The 22,475-nt window shown below is 33.9% G+C and overlaps 1 protein-coding gene across 2 annotated transcripts in view; it reads right to left on the minus strand.

Moving 5' to 3' along the window:
* ko (Stork-head domain-containing protein knockout) overlaps positions 1-22,475 on the minus strand; it is a 540,883-nt gene that overhangs the window by 22,262 nt on the left and 496,146 nt on the right. For both annotated transcript variants that reach the window (XM_081760382.1, XM_081760381.1), the window contains exons 5-6: positions 21,647-21,869; positions 1,894-2,142 (exon numbers count right to left, since the gene is read on the minus strand). In XM_081760382.1, coding sequence (XP_081616508.1) covers positions 1,894-2,142; positions 21,647-21,869 — 472 coding nt within the window. The remainder of the gene's footprint in view (positions 1-1,893; positions 2,143-21,646; positions 21,870-22,475) is intronic.

Genomic DNA, 22,475 nt, shown 5'->3' on the forward strand with positions numbered 1-22,475 from the left:
AAATAACGGGAAAATAAAGAGTACCGTCAAAATTTGGGTTTCATTTAGAAAATGAAATGAAATGAAATTTTTAAGTTTTATGTCCCACGATTATGCCGGTTTGGCGAAAGGAGACGGTGATGATGAGAGATGAATGAAATGGTGGAATGAAGAAAGTGGGAGGAAACGGGAGAACCCTGGGAAAACCCACGAGCACGGTGTTTGTTCACCACAAAGTCCACATGAGCTGGGATCGAACTAGGGACCCCAAGCACCGAAGGTGAACGCTCTACCACTGAGCCACCGCGCCCCCTAGGGTTTCATTTAGAGGTAGTAATTACAAAAAAATAATATAAAATAAAGCGATCAGTGGTTTTGAGATATTAAGAGCCGAACATACTAAAAATAATACAAAATTTACCATTTTTCATTCGCTTGCTTTTCATAAGTTAAAGGAGATAATGAAATGCAACTTATCACAATCATAGATAATGCTATTTTAGAACAGAAAATATGAACCTGAAGGATTTTTAGTATTGCTATCTATAGAAACTACAGTGTTGCCAGAATAACATTTCCCCCAAAATCAAAGTTAAGGCAGCGACTAGAGGAACGAACTCAACTGCATTTGATTACGTATCATGTTGTCTTGGTATTCTGTGAACTACCTTCCAAATAATAGTTGTATTTAGTTTGTAATAATCAAAATATTTTAACATACAGTTATTAAAATTAAATAATAATGTTATTTAGAAAGTAGTTCATAATAACCAAAACAACATGATACGTAATCAAATGCAGTTGAGTTCGTTCCCCTAGTCGCTGTCTTAACTGTTCCTCCTTTTCGGGGAAATGATAATCTGGAAACTCTGAAAATCTTTAGGTTCATATTTTCTGTTGTAGAATAACATTATCTATAATTGTGGTAAGTTGCATTTCATTGTTTCCTTTCACTCATGTAAAACAAGCAAAGGAAAAATAGAAAAATTTGTATTATTTTTAGTATGTCATGCTGTTAATTAAGGCAGCATTGTTTGAGTTTCTATCAATTATATCGTTTCTATTAATTATATACTTTTTTCTCCTCGATTTCCCAACGATACACTCAGTGTATATTTTTTTCTAAGTGGCCTCTAATACCTTGCAATACTCGGCTCACAACGTCTTCAAAAACTATTCTGAAAAACAATAAAAAGCAATAAAAGTTACGGACCACCACACTAAACTTTCTTGCTCCAATTTCTTAAACTAAATCAGGTAGTGCTGCAGTTATTAATGAAACATTTTCTTGTGAAATACGAACAAAATTTTAAGGCGTTTTCGGAAAACTTTACTGAAGGAAAACTCATCCCCAAAAGTAAGGTAAACGAAATTGCATGAGTGGTGTTTTACAAAATTGTAAAAACGCATCCCAAGAATAAACTACCTCTTGTGTGGATATTTTTATATTTTGGATTTGTGTGTGATTTATACAACATTATAAGAATAATAATGAAATATTTATTTATGAAATGTGATCAAAATCGCCCCATGTCGTTTTTTTCAAGAAAATAGTCTGAAAAGAAACTCATGTCCAAGAGTAACTACTACCCCTTGTGATTTTTTTTTTTCGTAAGGAATAATTTATACAATATCATAGAGTTACTAATGAAATATTTATTTATGAATAATGAAGAAAATTAGCTGTCATTTTAGAGAAAATCGTCCGGAAAGAACTCACCCTGAAGAATAAACTATACCTCGTACATTTTTCAGGCCAAATGAGTTATGTCATATTGTCAGGTTATTAATTTTTTTTATTTATGAAATATGAATAAAATCGTCTGAGTCGTTTTTTTGAGAAACTACAAATTAATCCTTTGTACAAATTCAAAACCCAATTCTTGGTTGGTGTAGAGAGAGAGATGCTCCTACCTGTCGGTTGGTTCTCTTGGTTCTCCTTGGAGTCTGTGGTTGTATTGTCTGTCTGGGATCCCGTTTGCTTGCTCATCTCCGCCACCAACTGCTTAGCCGTGGTGGGGGAGAGCTTCAACGAGCCACACCGATGCAGAGACGACGACAGTCTTTTAGTACCAAAGAGGCGGAGGGAATGACGGCGCTCCAGTCGACCAGGAAACGTCATTCTCTTTGTACGAGCATAAATCACCTTGTCATTTGGGTTACCTAGAAAATAAAATTTTACGTCTACTATTATAATGAACATCACACAGTTTTGAAACTACTAACAAAATGTATAAAACTATAAACTGTTTGTCACTGAAATTGTTTGTTACATCTCAATATGAACAAAGGTAATTTTAAAAAATGGAATATAATTATAGAAGACTTTACTTACAATTTTAGAGTTTAGATATTTTATACAGGAGAGTCCGTAGAACTCAGCACTCAATAACGCGGCATTCCGAATAACTCGGCCCCACCCTGGCAGGACGAAAACACTCCGCATGCAGACCCGTTCAAGGTCATTGCCCACGTGCGCCTGATCCCTCATCCCGCACTCCCACTCCTTCACCAGTTTTATGCCTTCATAAAGTATTTCTCTGAGGTTTGTCTTATCAGGTAAATTACTGTACAGTGTGTGTTCATTAATTTTCATTTTCATGTGTAGTAAAGGCTCTATGCCTTCATAAAGTACGTATTCTTCATTTTGTATAAAGGTAATTGAGCAGATTATTCTCTGTTATATTCTCAAGCAATCAATACATACAAGTACAGTACTGTATTTTCTGAGGAAACACTTGTACTTATTCTTTTTTAACTCCATTCCCGATAATCCGGCATTTTCATAAACTCAGCCACCCTCCGGTCCACATTAGGCCGAGTTATCGGGACTCTACTGTAGTTCATAATCTGGCAACACTAATAAATATCGAATATTAAAAAGCAAAAATGGAGTGATAAGAACTGAATTTGTAAGAGCAACATTGCAGTAAAAATAAGAATATATATATATATATTTCGTTTTCTTCAGGTAAGAGACATTCATTCATTTCTTTTTATCGGTTATAACATTTTCAAATATCGTAACATCGTTTCTAAAAGGTCTGATAATGTCGGCATAGAGATAATTTTGCCAAAACTATAAAACTTAAAAATAGAACACAAATTAGTTGAGTTTACGTGTTTCAAATGTGTTCTCTGGATTCTGAAATTTAATACTGATGTTTGCGTTATACTTTTACATTTTCTCTAAGGATTATGGTTAACTAATAACATTATTAAAATATTTAATAAATAAAGTTGCCAAACTTTTTATACAAGGAAATTAGGAAAACCAAGAATGGATCAGAAGGTTGCTATCTCGGCCAATAATTAGTTTCTGGATCAGGGGGCCACAAAATTTTTGAACGGCCCCTAAATCGAGTTTTCGTATTCTCTACGGAATAAGCACATCATACTCAGTTACGTGGTAGTTTCGGTTTTGCTACACAATATGTAGTTTACCAGATACAAGGCTTACAAGAAAATTTTTAATTGAAATATATTGGATCTTCTAATCCAAAAATTAAACGTAAGAAACACATTCAAACATAAGATAATACTGACCTGATGTGTTTCTATGATGACAATACTTTTCCTTCAATTCTCATCAATATTTCAGGCAAAATTATCGATTGCCTTTCATCGAGGTGGTTTTCAGCATAAATTGTGATAGATGTTCAGCTAGTCACGTACTAAAGCATTGTATTTCAATGGCAAAAACTGAAATATTAGACTCTATGTATTCCAGTAATCAAACTAGCTAATAACGTAAAGTCTGTATAGGAAATGCTTTACATGCACTAGGAAATGTTTTACTAGTTCCAATTAATTTACAAATAACTTAAAAGTGGACGGTATTCTCTATTTACAGGCTAAGGAGCTATTCGGTTTGCCATAAGGACTAGGCTGTGTTAAGTGATCATGTCAAAAATCATATTGCGCGCTAAATCGAGTCTGGAGATTCCAAATCCAGATGTGAGATATTTCGTTCACGTAGCCTCTTCGTGGGGCGCCCTGGGTAATTCGAAGAAGATGCATAGAAGATACATATATTTCTGATTATTGATTATTATTATTGATTCTACTCAAAAAAACTTCACTTTTAGGAATAGTCTATCCATATTTATCTTACGTGCTATACATCGTTTTTTAAACTCTTCATTATGTCTTTGCAAGACGCTTTCAATTAGCTATCTTCTTATTATAGTTTTTGAGACACGTGGGCGATTTAATTTTTTTTTCCCCATTAATTTTCCTTTGATTTTAATGTTTCGTAATGTTTTACAATGTTCCATTCATTTTAGGACAATTTGCTTTTCGAATATACAGAATCTACATAGCCTCTTCTATATTTAAGCTGAATTTCTGCCACAGAATCTACATAGCCTCTTCTACATTTAAGCTGAATTTCTGCCACAGAATCTACATAGCCTCTTCTACATTTAAGCTGAATTTCTGCCACAGAATCTACATAGCCTCTTCTACATTTAAGCTGAATTTCTGCCACAGAATCTACATAGCCTCTTCTACATTTAAGCTGAATTTCTGCCACAGAATCTACATAGCCTCTTCTACATTTAAGCTGAATTTCTGCCACAGAATCTACATAGCCTCTTCTACATTTAAGCTGAATTTCTGCCACAGAATCTACATAGCCTCTTCTACATTTAAGCTGAATTTCTGCCACATAATCTACATAGCCTCTTCTACATTTAAGCTGAATTTCAGCCACAGAATCTACATAGCCTCTTCTATATTTAAGCTGAATTTCAGCCACAGAATCTACATAGCCTCTTCTACATTTAAGCTGAATTTCAGCCATAGAATCTACATAGCCTCTTCTACATTTAAGCTGAATTTCAGCCACAGAATCTACATAGCCTCTTCTACATTTAAGCTGAATTTCTTCCACAGAATCTACATAGCCTCTTCTACATTTAAGCTGAATTTCAGCCACAGAATCTACATAGCCTCTTCTACATTTAAGCTGAATTTCAGCCACAGAATCTACATAGCCTCTTCTACATTTAAGCTGAATTTCTGCCACAGAATCTACATAGCCTCTTCTACATTTAAGCTGAATTTCAGCCATCTTTCTTGTTTAGTGTTTGAGATAAGTGAAGGAATTATTTGTTTTTCATTAATTTTCGATTGATATTAATGTTAATGTTTCATGCTTTTTGACTATGTTCTATCTATTTTAAGACAATTTGCTGTTGGAATATAGAATCTACATAGTCTCTTCTATATTTGAGCTAAATTTCAGCCATCTCTCCCAAAGTCTGTTCCCATCAATGCAACCGGATTAAGCCCTTTACCAAAAGAAGAAGCAAAGTTTTAATGGGTATTTAAAAATGTCCATAAGTTTCATGAAGTTAACCTATAAATAGAGAATATTAATTAATATTGGCTGAAACAGTGTATTTTTATGTTATTTATAAATTAATTTGGTACTTGAAAAACTGTACATAAGGCATTTTCTATGCATACATTCCGTTACTAGTTTGACTACTGGAACGCATAGATTCTAATATTTCATTCTTTGTCACTGAAGCAGAGGTACATGTGGATCTGAAAAGGTAGCGGGATGCATGACGTCAAGTCGCCCTCCGTGCCCATCTTTGCCCATTTTGTATTTTAGGAAGTGGGGGAACGGCATCCTTCCGCGTTCCCCTCACTTTTACCCCTGCACTGTAACACAATGCTCTGGTACGTGATTACAAGAACATCTCTCACAATTTAAGCTACAACTTGTCTCGATGAAAGACAGTCGATAATATTGCCTGAAATATCGATGAGAGTTTGAAGGAAAAGCATTGTAATGATATGACCCATCCATTTTATTATTATTATTATTATTATTATTATTATTATTATTATTATTATTATTATTATTTCTGTCTTTCTTCAAAATAAAATTTTCTTTGTTACGACCTTACGGCTATTATAAATCAATAAAAAAGTGTTTAATTTTTTAAAAAAGTACACTAAACAGCTATACAGCGATTTCTAAGAACTGAGGTTCTAATTTACAACTGTATCTATTTAGTTGTGATCGTATCAACTGGGTTTAATGAGCTATCAATACTATATTCACACTACACCAATGTGACATTGCAAGAACAATCTTAACATTAAAATGTACCTCAATGCGCAAGAATCATGCACACAACTTCTTAAAACAAAAATGTGACAGGTCTAAAAAAAAAAAAAAAAAAAAAAAAAAAAAAAAATTGCTGTCATTTTTTTAAATACCGGAAGAAAGTTTAAAAACTGCGTCAAAGACGGAAGGATTGACAATCTGTATCTTTTTTGTATACGTTCATGATGTCCAATTTTATTTTATTTCATTATTTATTTATTTTAGTGTATTTTCGCGGCACATTCTTTGAAAATCCCTGTTGTAAGCATTGTGCTCAAAAAGTAAAGGGTGTCCATAAAAATTCTATCATACTTTAAAGTGATTACGTCGCTTTGGTTAATTGTATTTAATTGAAATTGGTCACGTTTGAAAAATAACTCAAATATTTTTTACTATACCTCATATATACCCCACGCAAGGGCGCCCATCAAGGGGGCAAGGTGGGGTGCTCGTCCCCCCCTAGAAGAAATTGTACTTCGGAATATCGAAAACCCAATAGAATTTTTACATTAGTTACAGCAAAATTTGAAATTATATTTGAAACGTCGCTTATACTTGCCCTTCCCCCTTTGGAAACTAAAGAAATGGGCGCCCTTGACCCCACGAGTGGCGATGCAAACATCAAGACGATATTTCCATTTACACCACGCACGCTCCAACATATATGATGAAATGAACTGAATGGCAGCACTGATACGAACTTGCACTTCTTGCAGGTTTTGAGGCAATAGGGGTACATAAGACACAATCCTTTATGTAACCCCATAAAAAGAAGTCACATACCGCAAGTCAGGCGACCTTGGCATCTACTTGTAGAAGACATTATCATCACTTCCGTTACGTCCAATCCATCTTCCTGGAAGCCGTTCATTCAGATATTCCATTCCAGAACATGTAAATGCCAGTGAAAAGGGTGCTCCATTTTGTTGGGAAATAAAGTCATTGCCTTCTTCTTCCTCTTCCAGTTGTGAAAATAACTAATTACTGAGCAGTAAACACAAGTGTGTTTACCAATTAGTGAGCACAAAGTAAACATGAGTGAATTTACTTTTTCTGTGTTTGATCCCATCCGTTATTGGCATTGTTGTCTATTGTTTGCATGTACAAAAATATTTGAGTTTTCCTTTCAAATGTGACCAATTTCATTTAAATACGATTATCCAAAGCCAGATGGAGCCATTATCCAAAGCATGGTAGTATTTTTATGGACACGTATAATAAGTTATACTTGGGCAGCTGTATAATATCAGAAACAAATGTTAACTAAAATACACCCAAAATATTTAAACATTAACTACGTGTTTAGTAGTAGTAATATTTCTATTCGACTTTCCCAGAAAGAAAGAAAAGAAAGGAATCTCTTCTACATGAGCAGTACTAGAATCATATGTTCACGATGAAAATATTACAGTAACCATAATTACGTTAGTATAAGTAAACATTAGATTTATACCCATGTCCAGGCAGTTGTTTATCAAAATAAAATTGGTTCATATTTAACGTGTTAGGTAAAAACACACTTTTTTTTTTCTGTTGAATACGAAAAAGTAAAGAAAACTAACAAACTGAAGTTGTAAATCAAGCATAGCTAGCAATAATCTGCGTGCTATCATTGCACGCTTTAGTGGATATAAACAATTCTAACGAAATGCGATTCATTGCGTTAAAACAACAGAATTTGTTAAAAAAAAAAAAAAAAAAGTTTTTACAACTTCTACGTGTATTTGAAACACACTGTTGTCACTTAACTGGAACAGATAAATACTTTGGATACACTTCCGTTTGGAACTAACAAGAACAAAGTACCAGTAAGACAAACCGAGGTACGGAGCAAAGCAGAATTGAAAAGAAAGAAAGAAAAAAAGGAAAATTGGAACTGCTCCAATATGTAATACACGGACATTTCTTTGAGCGAAGGAGTAGGGAAAAAAACACAATCGCAACTCCATAACGTTTAGTTAGTATGATTCGTTGATTACGGTCGCGATTGTCTTATTTTTACTCGTTTCCTTAACAAGATATTCATGGCAATTAAGTTTCGGGTACATTGAGATAAACATGAATGTAACATAAGATTCAAACCAAATGGAAATCATGTACAATTTTTATAGAAACAAAGATTTCATGAACACCAAGACCTTAATTTTACTTTTGATGTTTCTTTCTGTTTTCTTTTTTCGCTAATATTTTTAAGTGAACACAAAATACTGTTACACATAGAGTAAAAAAAAAAAAATAAAAAAAAATGACAGGACCGAGATTCCAACCCGGGATCTCCGACATACCGTGCCGATGCGTTAACCATTGGCAACATAGTCCGCTTCCCAGAACAGCCACACATTCTCTTACTCTTGAAGTCGGTGCTCTCCATTCAGACCACATGCGTAGTGGTAACGCATCGGCTTGGTATGCCGGAGATCGCGAGTTTGAGTCTCCGTCCAGTCATTCACTTTTTCCCTTTTTGTAAGTTATTGAATTCACATCAACAGAGGATCTAGTGTGTAAAAATAAGTAAAAATCGGTTATTTTCTCCCTTCATTAATATATATGAAATACTGTGATTTAATTGGTAATATCTAAACCAATAACTAGTTAAATATCTTTTATGATACTTTTTTTCTATTATACCATGTTTTTAGAGTTCCCTGGTATTTAAATTAAGGAGGTTAAGTTCCAAAGTTGGGCGTCCGTTTCCAGCAATTTTTTTAAAGTTTACAGGGAAGATATGGATAATTTGATCGTTTGTGTGCTTGATAGTATATAAATATCTCGAAAAATATCTTTATTTGTTATATATAAACGGTTACAAACATGGGACTATTCGGCGAGCGGAGGGAACTACTTGGCGCAAGGTAACCGAACAGTTGCATTGTGGGAAAGTAACGAGCATTTATGTTATCAACATGGCGAATGTACAAGGGCAGTGAACTAACAGTTTTAACATTTGTGAAGCAATACGTTGATAACGAGCAAAATGTTTTAAAAGTTTGTGAAGAGCACGGATTAATGAACCTGATAACAAATTGCAGAAAATGTGAAAAGGAGATGACAGCGAAAAAACGTGGCGAAAGCGGACGCCCAACTTCGGAATAAATGCCAGGCTTGTGTATAGCCCGCTCCCCCCAGTTCTTTGTCACCGGAACTGGAGGAGTCACTACTACTACTACTACTACTACTACTACTACTACTACTACTACTACTACTACTACTATTACTACTACTACTACTACTACTTTACTATTACTACTACTACTACTACTTTACTACTACTACTACTACTTATATCGAGAACACAACCCAATCAACCCCTGCGGGGCTTCTAACCCGTTCCTACTACTAGTACTACTACTACTGTTGCTACTAACTACCACTACTACTACTACTACTGCTGCTACTAATACTACTACCATCGCTACTACTACTACTACTTATACTAAAGCTTCCTTACCACAAGATTTACTTCTTAAATCTTTATAACATGCGATTCCGATTCATTATGAACTAATATGAATCGTCAGAATCACTATGATTCGTTAAAAATCACTGGGGGGAGCGGGCTATACTCAATCCAAATGCCAAATTAAGACTCTACGGAAACCTTAATAAGACATGGAATAATACGAGGGCTATTTGTTTTTTCTACCTTCGATAAGCCACTAGAAGTGAATCACGTAAGATGACGAAACATGGACAAGACAAAACTGTTCATTGGACATCGCCCGTCCCCTAGACAGATTGGCGTTCAATCATTGTGAAATTCGAGCTTAAAACATATCGAGTGCAATCGAAGCTCCCAAATCATATCAAGTGTAATCGAAGCGACCGAAACATATCAAGTGTAATCGAAGCACCCAAAACACATCGTGTGCAATCGAAGTGACCAAAATATATCGAGTGCAATCTAAGCGCCCAAAACATACCGAATGTAATCGAAGTGCCCAAAACATATCGAGTGCAATAGAAACGAACACTAAGTGTAATTAGATTTCTCCAGGCGCTGATCTTGAAAATTCAGGGAACTTGGCCTTTCACGAACTACATGATTCTCGGTTCAGCAACGCCGACACCACACATCCTCCAACTTCAACCGCCGGTTTGTCGGCTAAAATCTTACAAGGCTGCATGCCATGAATATTTTTTTCTTTCTTTTTTTCTGTGTAGGTGTGTATAGTCTTCAGCCACATACACAAACACATAAATGTTTCTATCTTTCTTTTACAACCTCAATTGAAGTTATCTTTAGGTGCAGATCTAGGACCCAGTCACCTATATTGCCGAGTAATGACATTAATTATTATGTATCGTAGTACTTTAAATTAGAAATTGATGGATATGCAGTAGAGAGTGATCATCAATTATGGCCGATGAATCTCGGTCAACATAAATGTTTACTCACAGTACAAAATATCAAAATGAACACTCCGTGAGACCTTTAAGGTGCTACTGAGAAACGAAAATTATTGTCACGTTCTTGGAAAAAAAAATAAGTTCCTCACGTGCAAATATCCGTAAAAAATAAAATATATGTATAATGATATACAAGACGAAAAAGTATTAACAAAGCCATGTAAATTCTGCTTTTGAATCAACGTAATTCAACTGCATTTCCGTGGTACAGAAAACAGTAAGAACACGAGAATTACGTAAGATTTCAGTCACTGCAACTTTCAAAAGTACAAAAGGCACAGCCAACGAACGAACTAACAACAACAATAATAATAACAATGGATTTAGTTTTTTTTTTTCTTTCTTCGGAAAGTTGAAGCAAACTGCAGTTCGTCACGATTATTTCGGAAACTCCAAAGAAGTTATAAAAGTTATGAGGTCTTCGTGACCGTATATTTTGCCTCTCTTGTTTATGTAAAAAAAATATAAACGATTTTTTTCTTCCTTTTCCGTAAACTCGCTTCTCTGAAAATTTCGCTTACTGAATGGAATCATAAATACAACCTGTGCATTACTTCTATCAAAGAATAAACAGAAATGCCTATTCAGGCTCTTACTCAGAATAACACAGAATAAAAGAGAATGATACTGAAGACACGATAACTTACGTTTAATATACGTTACGAAGAAAGATAATTCCTGATCTTTCATGTAGATATATATCATCAACGAAGATGAGAGATTCACACAGTAGTAAGAGTACAAGTGGCTATCAATTTAATATGGCCGCTCACCTGTGAAGCATGTACGGTACAGTAATTCTGTAAGTTATTCTAGATCCCACTTTAAGTAGAAGATTCAGTCTAATATACCATCGCTAAAAAGGGAATTTAAACTTTAAGTTATCTATTAGTGTATTGATAGTTGTTAGAAGGTCTGCTATGTAGAGGTTGTACGATAGTGGTGACAAACAGAATCCCTGTGGGACGCCAGCTTTGATAGTTGTTAAGAGTTGATTCTTGGCCTAGTTGAAATGTCCTGTCCTTAAGAAAGAAGACAACTAAGTTGGAGATTTCGTTCTGGAAAGCAGGTTGTCTTCCTATTTGAAGAAATACTAAGATCTGTTAGATTACTGCCTGAGTTCTTTGTAGCCGATTACTACATTGCCTTTTTCTTTATTATTATTATTTGTTTTCTGTTTTTATTTTAATTTTATTTGTATCCCATCCTCATAACCTCACCTTTTTACAATTCGAAAACGCTAGTGGATATCAAATGTATTTATATTTTAAAGCATTTCTCATTCCAATGCTGGTTTAACGGTATTATGAGTGTCCTGGAGTCCCTACGACTAAATTTTACACGTAATACACACAATTCTGCTTAAGGGGCACTCGGACAAGTGACCATTTAGCCCATACGTTAAGACGGCCCTGTCTCATCTCTTATATTTTAGGGCATCTTACGAATGTTCTTCGAATGTCGCGTGCCGTATTAGACAAATTTTGTTACCAAATATTAAAAGCACATCCCTCCTTCATTAATGATAACTAACAGTTTTAGATTTCTGGCGTTATTACGTTATTAATTTAGTTGCAGTGCAAATGTGTAAATTTCTGATATGATTGTTTACCTAAATGTGTCTTCAGTATATCAATATAGACGCTAATCGTTCCTGATGCCATAATTAAATTAGTAAATAACTACTAACTCTCGCTTCCAAAATTTTAAATAATTTTACGTTTACATACCTGGTAGTATTGCTGTTTAACTCTGATTATACAACCATAAAGTATATAGTTAAATAGCTACTTCATAGCTCATATTTAACTTCTCATCATATCAAGATTACTCAATTTGATATTAATATACGAAAACGAATAGTTTTGAAGAGGGCGGGGGTGATTTATTAAGTACAGGTACCAGTCGTTGCAAGTTGAATGTAATGTAATACAATATATGAACGTCTATATTTATGCAAGTATGTTTAATTACCGTTATGTCTTCTATTACATAGACGTTAAAAATCACTCACACTAAACTTCACCTGTAACTGGCACTTATAAAGGTAATTTCTTTTAACAATGTGTTTAAGCTTTGAATTTCTCTTCTAAGGAGAAGTTTCCTTCAATTGAAAACACATATCTAAACATTCAAAATGTAAACGAAAGAGTCACTGAAGTAGCGGAAAGCAACCATTTTTAGTGTGGAATTTTAACTATATTTATGAATATAATAAACCAATTGGACATGAGCAAAATTTGTCACTCATATCACAAAGGGATTTGAGAGATTCTATCTATAGGTCTCTATATGGATACATCCATTCCCTGATAAGTCGTTATCTTTTTATATTTATTTTTTCCCCTTTCGATTTGGTATTTTTCACCAATGATAAATTATGTGATAAAAATATATTTAATGATTTCTCAAGTTCAATAAGTTATAAAATAAACTTAAATAAGATGGTTACACTCCGTAATCAGGCGAAGAAATACTCGTAGTTTATTGATTTACAATGTTCCCCCTCACATTTTGAAAATATAACTTAACTTCTAACGAGATCCAAACAAGGGAATTTTGTAAGGGACCATTTTCTTATGGTCTCTAGTACAAATTGAACATCATTTTAATATACAAGATCTCAATTTTTTAAATTCCATTATATTCCAAGTTACAAATTTCGGAAGCGGAAATGAGTTCCGATATCCTCTCCTTATGTATATAGGGTCCTGGATACGAGAAAGAGAACACTTGGAAGGCCAGCGAGGTTTTAAGCAACTATATCTTAAAGATCTAAGGAACATTACATTAACAAAAAGTATGTGCTGGCTCTTATTAATAACAGAACATAATTCTATCACTATATCCGGACCTTAAAGGCAGAGGGGAGTAAGTCATTTTTATTAAATTTTCAAGAGAGACAGAAAACAGTGACTTACTTCTTTTTGCCTTTAAGTGCCTTTGGACTTATATCCAATTTTATTGTTGCTATTTGATAAAGTATTCATAATACAACTACAAGCTTTCTAAGAATAAGAGATATCAGATCTGGTAATAACTCATTTTCAGAAAAAAATGACTTACTCCCCTCTGCCTTTAAGGTCCGGATATATAAAAATGAAAGTAACTATGTTTGTGACTTCGCACCTCTTGAACCACCCGATCGACCTCCATCCTATTTTCAAAATAGATGAGGTTCAGGCCTGGGATGGTTTTTATCGTTTTACTCTGGCGGTACAACGTAGGGGAGTGGGAAATATATAAAAATAAATAAAACTTAATAATTCTTGAACCACGCGACAGACCTCGATCAAATTTTCAACATAGATGAGTTCGGGCCTGCGATGATTTTTACCATTTCACTTAGACGGTGCAACTTAGACGAGGGGGATCGAAAATGATCGACATTAGTGTCGAATCCATAGTTTTCGGGGTCGCTGAGATGGGGATGCCGTTTCAATCCAAATTCAGCCGTACGACTTGCGGGGGAGGGGGGACGGGGATGATATATCAAAATGATCGAAAATGACTGATATGAATGACGAATACACAGTTTTCGGGGATCTTTGAGATGGACAGTGACACTTCTGATGCCGATTAAATCCAAATTTAGCCCTTTATGTCCAAAATAAAATATATTCTCCCCGTGCGAAGAACGAGTATTTATGTAAATTTTAAAGCTAAGTATGCTTCTATACGAATTGTTCTTTTCCATGATGTACATAGTAATCGAATTCAAGAGTGTTTAAAAGAGTAATTGAAAATACACTGAATATCCACTACCGCTTTTAGAAGTGTCAAAAAAGTTCTGAATATGAGGATGAGATAAAATTAAGTAAACAAAATAAACAACATAACATTGCAGTAACTTCGCCTTATTTCGTATGTACATAAAACTGTTTTCGTTTACATTCGCTTATACGAACATTACAACCTTGTTCGCAATTCAAAATACAGCATGTTTTAAATTTGCATCTTGAACGAGAAGATTACGCACTGACGCCCTTCTTTGCATATACATACATAACAAGCGCTACAGTTATTTAAATAAAAGATAATTTTCGTGCTAAGGTAACTGGTAAACCTGTTTATAACTGAGTTAAGAAATAAGTAAACATATAACGACATGGGCTGCAATAAATAAAATAAGAAAAATGAATTTTCACTGTGATATATATATTCTGCAAACATTTCACTTTCATACTTTCGAGTCACATTTGAGTTAGTCAACCCATGAAGTAACCTTTGTGCAGTTAAGTTTACTTATCACCTGTCGCACACGAACTATCATTTGCAGAATCTGTTAAAATGGTGTTCAAGGACATCAGCCACCAAGCGACCGAGTCGTGTTACACATCAATAGTTAAACAGTGATCAAGTGTAACCAGATGTAACTACCACACAGTAATAGCCGAGCTATTGCTTTCTGCAAACAGATATAACACTGTTTTGCAAGTAATGTGACCTGTAGACTTTGGGATAAGTGATGAAAGTGATAATTTGGATTCTAAATAATGTAATCTATATCTGAAAGGAAGCACATGCTTTTGCCACACACACTTCTCGAAGGACAAACGTACTGACGCTATGTAGTTATACAAATTTCGTACTTAAAATACCTAAAGGTTATGTGACGCTAACAAAATATCTTCAAAGTACACAGATTTCTGTTTGAATAGACGTGTGAGGAAATAATATAGATTGTGAAATTTAAAATAAATATCTGAATCGTATTCCAAATAGCGGATATTTATCAGTATATATTAGATTAAAGCCGAATGTGTCCTTTATGACATATAGTGGCCTTGAACAAATGGGAAAAAAATATCTCTTAAACTATGAAGCCTATTTTCTCATGCCTTTCTAAATTATTCAAATCCCTATGTTAACATCACTTTGATGAGTACGATGCTGCCGTAATTATTATTATTATTATTATTATTATTATTATTATTATTATTATTATTATTATTATTATTATTATTATTATTATTATTATTATTATTAAGTATTCGGTTTTTTGGCAGGTCCTGGGTCTAATGAGTTTCCCCATTTTCCTACTTTTCTTTTTTTTCAATTTTGGATTTGGGTCTGGAAATGTTTCTTCCATGTTTCTCAATTTTCAGCTTCCTCTTTTAACTCCCAATATTTTCTTCTATTTTTCAAATCATCGATCACTTATGTTCTTCTTCTTCCTATTCCTCGCTTTCCTTCCATCTTTTCTTCTATCGCGGTATGAAAAAGACAATTTATTCGCAAGATGTATCCAGTCCAACTGGCCTTTCTACGACGAAGAATGGTGGCTAGAAGCGCCCTCTTCTCTCCTATCCGTTTTAAAACATTGTCGTTTGTTACTCTTTCTATCCATTTTATTTTCTCCATCTCCCTCCAACACTACATTTCGAAGTTCTCTAAATATTTCTTCCCTAACTTCCGTAATGCCCAAGTCTCTGAACTATAAAGTCCAATGTTCCACATAGAGCACTTGACCAATTTCTTCCTTAGTCCAGTATTAAGGCTGCTAATTAAGAGTGACCTTTTTTTTGTTGAATGCTTAAAACTAGAGAAAATTTAGCTCTGGTGAAAATTTCGACGAATGGACATATTCAAGATTGGAAGACTACAAAAAACAGTACAAATAAATTAACTAAAATAATGGAAAACGCATTATAAAGAATTGAAAAGAGGTGTAGTAATGTGTAATAATTCAAAAATAATTCAAAACAATACAAAAATACTAGTAGGCGAAGAATATCTACATTTGAAGCACAATGGTACATTCTTCACAAAAAATTATAGACATTACATGAAGCAATTTGTCACTTTACTAAAAACACTGTTCAATTATGCTCTGCACAATTACTATTATTAAGGGTAAAATAATAAGAATATTGACGTCGTGTTATTGCGACAACTTACAGACAATTACAAACGTAATTTGCTAATTAAATTTAAGTATTTTTATCTTCACAGTAAAAAAAAAAAAAAAAATACGTATAATCAATGTATTCATTTGTTTACTCTTGTGAGGTACAAACACCGGTATTTTACTCTCAAGGATCTTGTCGTTGTGGAATGTCCGTATTAGTAATTTGTAAGAAAAACATTTAACTCACAAGTAGGTTAACACCAAGAACTGGGTAGTAATACAACACAATTAGTAGGAGATACGTTGTGTCAACGACATCAACAATGCAAACCAATGTAGTAGTTGAAAAAAAAAAAAAAAACTTTCCATTTCACCGACGAAAACAACGACCATCAGTGTCAAGTGGACATGTTTACCATAAGAGGTATTGTCAGGAACTTTCAACAACAAACGCACAGAGTTTTTTTTTTTTTTAATTTATTATTCTTAAAAGTATGCAGAAAAGTGAAAGTCTACGCGATCTATGGTAATCGTTACTCAATCAGGTCTTAATGTCTACTGAAGAAGACGTTAGCAGAATACACCTAATACTTTCAAAAATCTCTTTACATGTATTATGCATGCGAACACAATGGTTCATTGATTCTAAAAATGACGTCAGTGAATAAACTTCAAAAAGCTTTTCGATTTTAGACACCAAATACCTAAAAACCACCTAATATGTGACTCTTTCTTCAAATCTCACCGAATCTCGACCTCACGTGGGTGTATGATGGTATTAGCTCTTATTTCTAGCATGAACAGGTACCGGTTCGATTAAAACCTAGTGGTAAATATAAAGATAATTCCGAGTTTTCTCTTCAACAAGATATTATAGAAGAAATAAACATTAAATATTAAGATATGTATACAGAAATTTGTTTATGCCCTGAAAGGATATGAGTTTGAACCCGTACCTTCATGAAATTCTATATACGCCACTGTTCCAGGTTCTGTGGGTTTTCGGATCAAAAGATCCATTATATTCCAATCAAATTTTTTTCTTGTACACCTTATATGTGGAGAACTACATATAGTGTAGGCAAACCCAAACTATCACTTAACTCAGTATGATGTGCTTATGCTGTAGTTAAAAAAAGAAGAAAAAAAACTCGATTTAGGGGTCGTTCAAAAATTCTGTGGCTCCTAATCCAAAAGCTAATTATTGACCAAGATCGCAATCTTTTGGTGCATTTTTTTGGATCATTCCTAAAACTCTTGTTTCTTTCATTTGGTACAACGAATTAAATCCTAAAATTGTGACACTCAGTTTATTAACACCCTGTAGAATGAAGAAAAAAATGAATATTTGATTAGAAATGTGTTTATCTGTTACTAAAAGGACAGCAAGACAAGTAACAAATAAGCAAATACAATACTGCAATGATCAATTATATAAGGATGTATAATTGGCTCGTCGTGTTCAATTTGTGAGAAGGTAACAATTGTTACTAATCGAAGAATTATTAAAGTGAGAGTATGAGACGATATGTCCAATAGGTCTTATGCTATTCTCACTTTAGTAGCCATATTTGTTTTGTTCTTCACTTGTTTTACGTATGCACGATAAGTGGAGATATATATGTATACATGATAAATAAAAAAAGATAAAAGAAAGAAAGAAATTTAAATTTATAAGCAGTGTTGCCACATTGGGCTATAAGTAAAGGACTGAGCGAATTTTTTGAGTGCCCTCGCTATCAAAAATTCAACTTGGGCTACACGCAATTTTGGGGCTATTTTTAATTATCTGCAAGCTATCTCTTAAGAATTCGATACTTTTTTTATTTTCCTATATGAAATCACAAATTATTATTTTTATATAATTATTAATTCGTTTAGTATGTTATGTACAATGATCAATGAACAATTGCTTTACTAAAACTAACGTTTTTGATACTAATTCAGTTTTTGTTTTAGTAGTTTTTAATCTCCAGGTTTGGCAACACTAGACTTGTTGAATTTGTGCTGTTGCAGTATCATTGAGCGTGTTCATGTCTCAGTTAATGCCTTGGCCTAACAGTTTTATGGAGTTATGTAAACGTAACCATTGCAAATTTAATTCTATTACTGTATTAGCCATATTAACATAATGAGTAGGTGGAGTAAGTACAGTAAAGACTTCCAATATCCATGGCTCACAGATAAAGAATTTAGCAATTCAATTAAAGAAGTAAAGCATAACAATGAAAAAGCATACTGTAAACGCTATAAAGTGTATTTGAGAAGCCATAAAACTGACTTAAGCAAACACGTCTCCTTCAAACTAAGAAAGGTGGCTCATTTTATACTATCACTGTCTGCTCAGTTCATTGCACACTGGAGATGTACTGCTCCTGACGTGGTATGGAGTTTTCCCTAACACGCTACCGCCAATAGTCCAAAACTGAGGTCGCCACTTGACAGTTGCCAACCTATAACCTCTCTCTCTCTCTCTCTATATATATATATATATATATATTGCAAAATTAATCATTTTTATGTTTGGGCTAGTTTTGGAGCACAACCACGCTACTTTTTAATCTTCAGATCTGGCAACATTGTTTATAAGTGACACAATGACTAATAAGTTGGAAAAAAATGTAAAAGAAAGCAAAAATGGCTATTTCATTATGATCGAGAGAAACAAACAGCCTACGTCACTCTCTAGGAAATGTGTTTGAAGTAGTACTATTTTAAATCGAAGGACATAAATAAGCCACTAGACAAAAGCGAAAGCTGAATCTACAGGAAGCAAAGCATCTGGGAATTAAAAAAAAAAAAATGAAGAAAATCCTTAACTGAGGAACGTGTGTAATATATACATACAAAACAAGGAAGTGTGTGTGTGTGTGTGTGCATATATGATTTGAAAGCTTACACATATTCAACAGGATGCCCAATATCTATAATGGCAAAATAAAAGTTCACACGAACAGTCTGAAGAACATCGTTAAATATGAACGTGACGTGAAGACCAACAAACAACAAAAGCTTCTCTTAATATCAAAAGAAAGTGGTTTAGATTCAAATTATTTATTGATATTTTCACACTTTCGAATGGTATTTTTCTAAGTTTTCTGGAGAAAATGATATAAGAACACGTAACAAGAAGAAGAATACAAGAAAAACGAGGAAATAACACTTGGCGAGGACGCCAATTGGTCAGTAATAGCTGTACGCATGGAGAATGTAAAAAAGACGTCATTACATCCATAACAGAATCTGGAAAAATGAGAACCTGACAGATGTAAATTCTAACGTTTATAATATAAAGCTTAATGTCTCTTTGTCTGTCCTCTATACAAATCTCAGTTTGAAATGAATTTTTCAATATACTTAGCACTTGGCTCACGTGTCACTTTCATTAATATGCAAATCTTAAGGGTCTTCACTACAGCGAAATTAAACTACCGCTAATTTTAGAGTTTTTCTGTAATATCTTCAAAACAAATAAAAATATTTGAAAAGCAGAAACGTAGTGAACTAGACAATACAATTTTGCATGTGACACCGTTATCACAACTCATCTATATGCTTTCGATTTGAAACTATAGATAGATTTAGCACTTTTTGCGGGTTTTGTAAATAGCGGCATACCAAAAGCAGATAGATGTATTGTGGTAAAGGTATCACATGTAAAATCATATTATCTAGTTCACTACGTTTCTGTTTTTCGAATACTTTTATTTGTTTTCAAGATAATACAGAAAAATTATAAAATTAGCGCGGTAGTTTAATTTCGCTGTAGTGAAGACACTTAAGAGGAGAAGGATTTTAAAGTTTATGCCAAAAACAGTATATCTCACGAGTTTCTCACATTACGAAAATAATTCGGAATCAGATTTTTGGGTTTTCGGCATCTATAACCATGTTATCTTGTCACGTATAAGGGATGATGTCCCGCGACGATCACACTATCCGAGGAAAGGGAAGGAAGGAGGCGACCTGGGACCTTATGTTAGGTACTATCCCGGCATTTGCCTTATGTGAATAAGGAAAACTCAAGAAAACCTCACTCAAGATGGCTATGCTGGAAAAGCTTTTACACTTTTTCGTCTGAGTGTCCCTCACCGAGAATCGAACCCGGGAACGCTCACGTTAGGTAAATGAAACTTAGTATTTAAACCATTTATTAAAAGAAAAGTGTTCAAGTATTCACGTGTTCAAATACTTAGCACTTGGGTCAAAACGGATTTACGTATATCATTTCATTTCGATTCAAATACACACCTCTCAAGGGAGGAAATAGGCTCACATATACCTTCGACTTCCAAAAACTATTCTTGGCGTGTGAAGAACGAATATTTCAGCTAATGTCTACAACCCGTTTTCAACGCGAATTTTCCACTTACAGAGAAGTAAGAACGAGTTTTTCCCGTATTTAATTCAATAGACCGAACTTTCATTCTTTCCAACTTTCAACTATACTACAGAAGCGGTTAACTCTTTCAAAATGCATTACTGTATACGAGGGTCATTCAGAAAGTTTTGCAAAATTCACACATGGGATCCGTATTATTCTGCATTAGTTGACCCAGCCTTCAATCAGAACATTGTACTTTTTCTGACTTATTAGTCCACGTGAAGAAACCCCCAATCTTGAGACGAAAATGAGTTTAACTCGAACCTCTTTTTGGATCAAAAGATCCAATATATTTCAATAAAAAATTTTCTCGTAGGTCTTATTTCTGGAGAACTACATATAGTGTAGCCAAACCCAAACTATCAGTTAGCTCAGTATGATGTGCATATTCCGCAGAAGATACAAAAACTCGATTTAGGAACCGTTCAAAAATTTTGTGGGCCATGATCCAAAAACTAACTACTGGCCAAGATCGCAATCTTCTGATGAATATTTTGATAATTCCTAAAATTCTTGGCCAAGATCGCAATCTTTTGATCCATCTTTTTTTGGATCATTCATAAAATTCTTGGCCAAAATCGCAATCTTTTGATCCATCTTTTTTTTGGATCATTCCTAAAATTCTTGGCCAAAATCGCAATCTTTTGATCCATCTAAAATTCTTGGCCAAAATCTCAATCTTTTGATCCATCTTTTTTGGATCATTCCTAAAATTCTTGGCCAAAATTGCAATCTTTTGATCCATCTTTTTTGGATCATTCCTAAAATTCTTGGCCAAAATCGCAATCTTTTCATACATTTTTTTGGGACTACTCCTAATATTCTTATATATACTAAGAACAATACAGTAACTAGATTAGTTTTGAATCAATGTTTCTTATATCGTTGTGAACCAACTTACCTCCACAGATAACATCAGCCAAATTTGTCTGTACAGCTTGGTGGGTGACTTCGCCATCTCGGAAAGTCTCCATTTCTCCGTGAACGTATGCTAAGGCTTCTTCAGTGGACATCAACATGGTTCTTCCAGAGGTATCGGTCATTTGGCTCTGGTGGTTGGAAGGAGGATAGCGGCGACGACTCTCCGGGGTCACCACGAAATAACCGTGTGCCGTTTGGTATACCTAAACGACAGCAAAATTAACATATTGTACAGTAATCATACTATAAAAAAAGGGGACAAAAATAAACGACCAAAAATGCCATTAAAACTAATGATTTCATTTTTGTCCCATACTTTATTTTCAAAGATCTTGTATATCTTTGATAATTTTTTAAATTTATTTTTATTATTTCATCACTTTAAAATTGTAGGCATTAACTTTGTCATACAAAGGTAAAAGAATATATGTAATGAAAAGTTAATTTTAAAAACACGACGACTTTCTGTTTACCAAAGAATTAGAAACTTACGTTTACGTTATTACATTTTTTATGCATGTTAAAGCATTTTTAAAAGAAATTTTAGCCACTATTGCTTGATGTATCTCAATTATACACCTGCCTGAGGTTCAAAACTCAATTTTCATGAAATTTGCAAGTATGGTGTTTTGTCCTTGTAAGAACACACACACACACACACACACACACATATATATATATATATATATATATATATATATATATACGACCGGATCCAGGATTTTCTGAGGGGGTGCACCAATAACTATCAGTACCGTACATCTGAATCAAATTTATTTTATTTTTTTAAATGCCTTTAGGCATCTGTG

The sequence above is a fragment of the Thermobia domestica genome, chromosome 5 (assembly GCF_964235325.1).
Source record: "Thermobia domestica chromosome 5, izTheDome1.hap1.1, whole genome shotgun sequence".
Taxonomy (NCBI): domain Eukaryota; kingdom Metazoa; phylum Arthropoda; class Insecta; order Zygentoma; family Lepismatidae; genus Thermobia; species Thermobia domestica.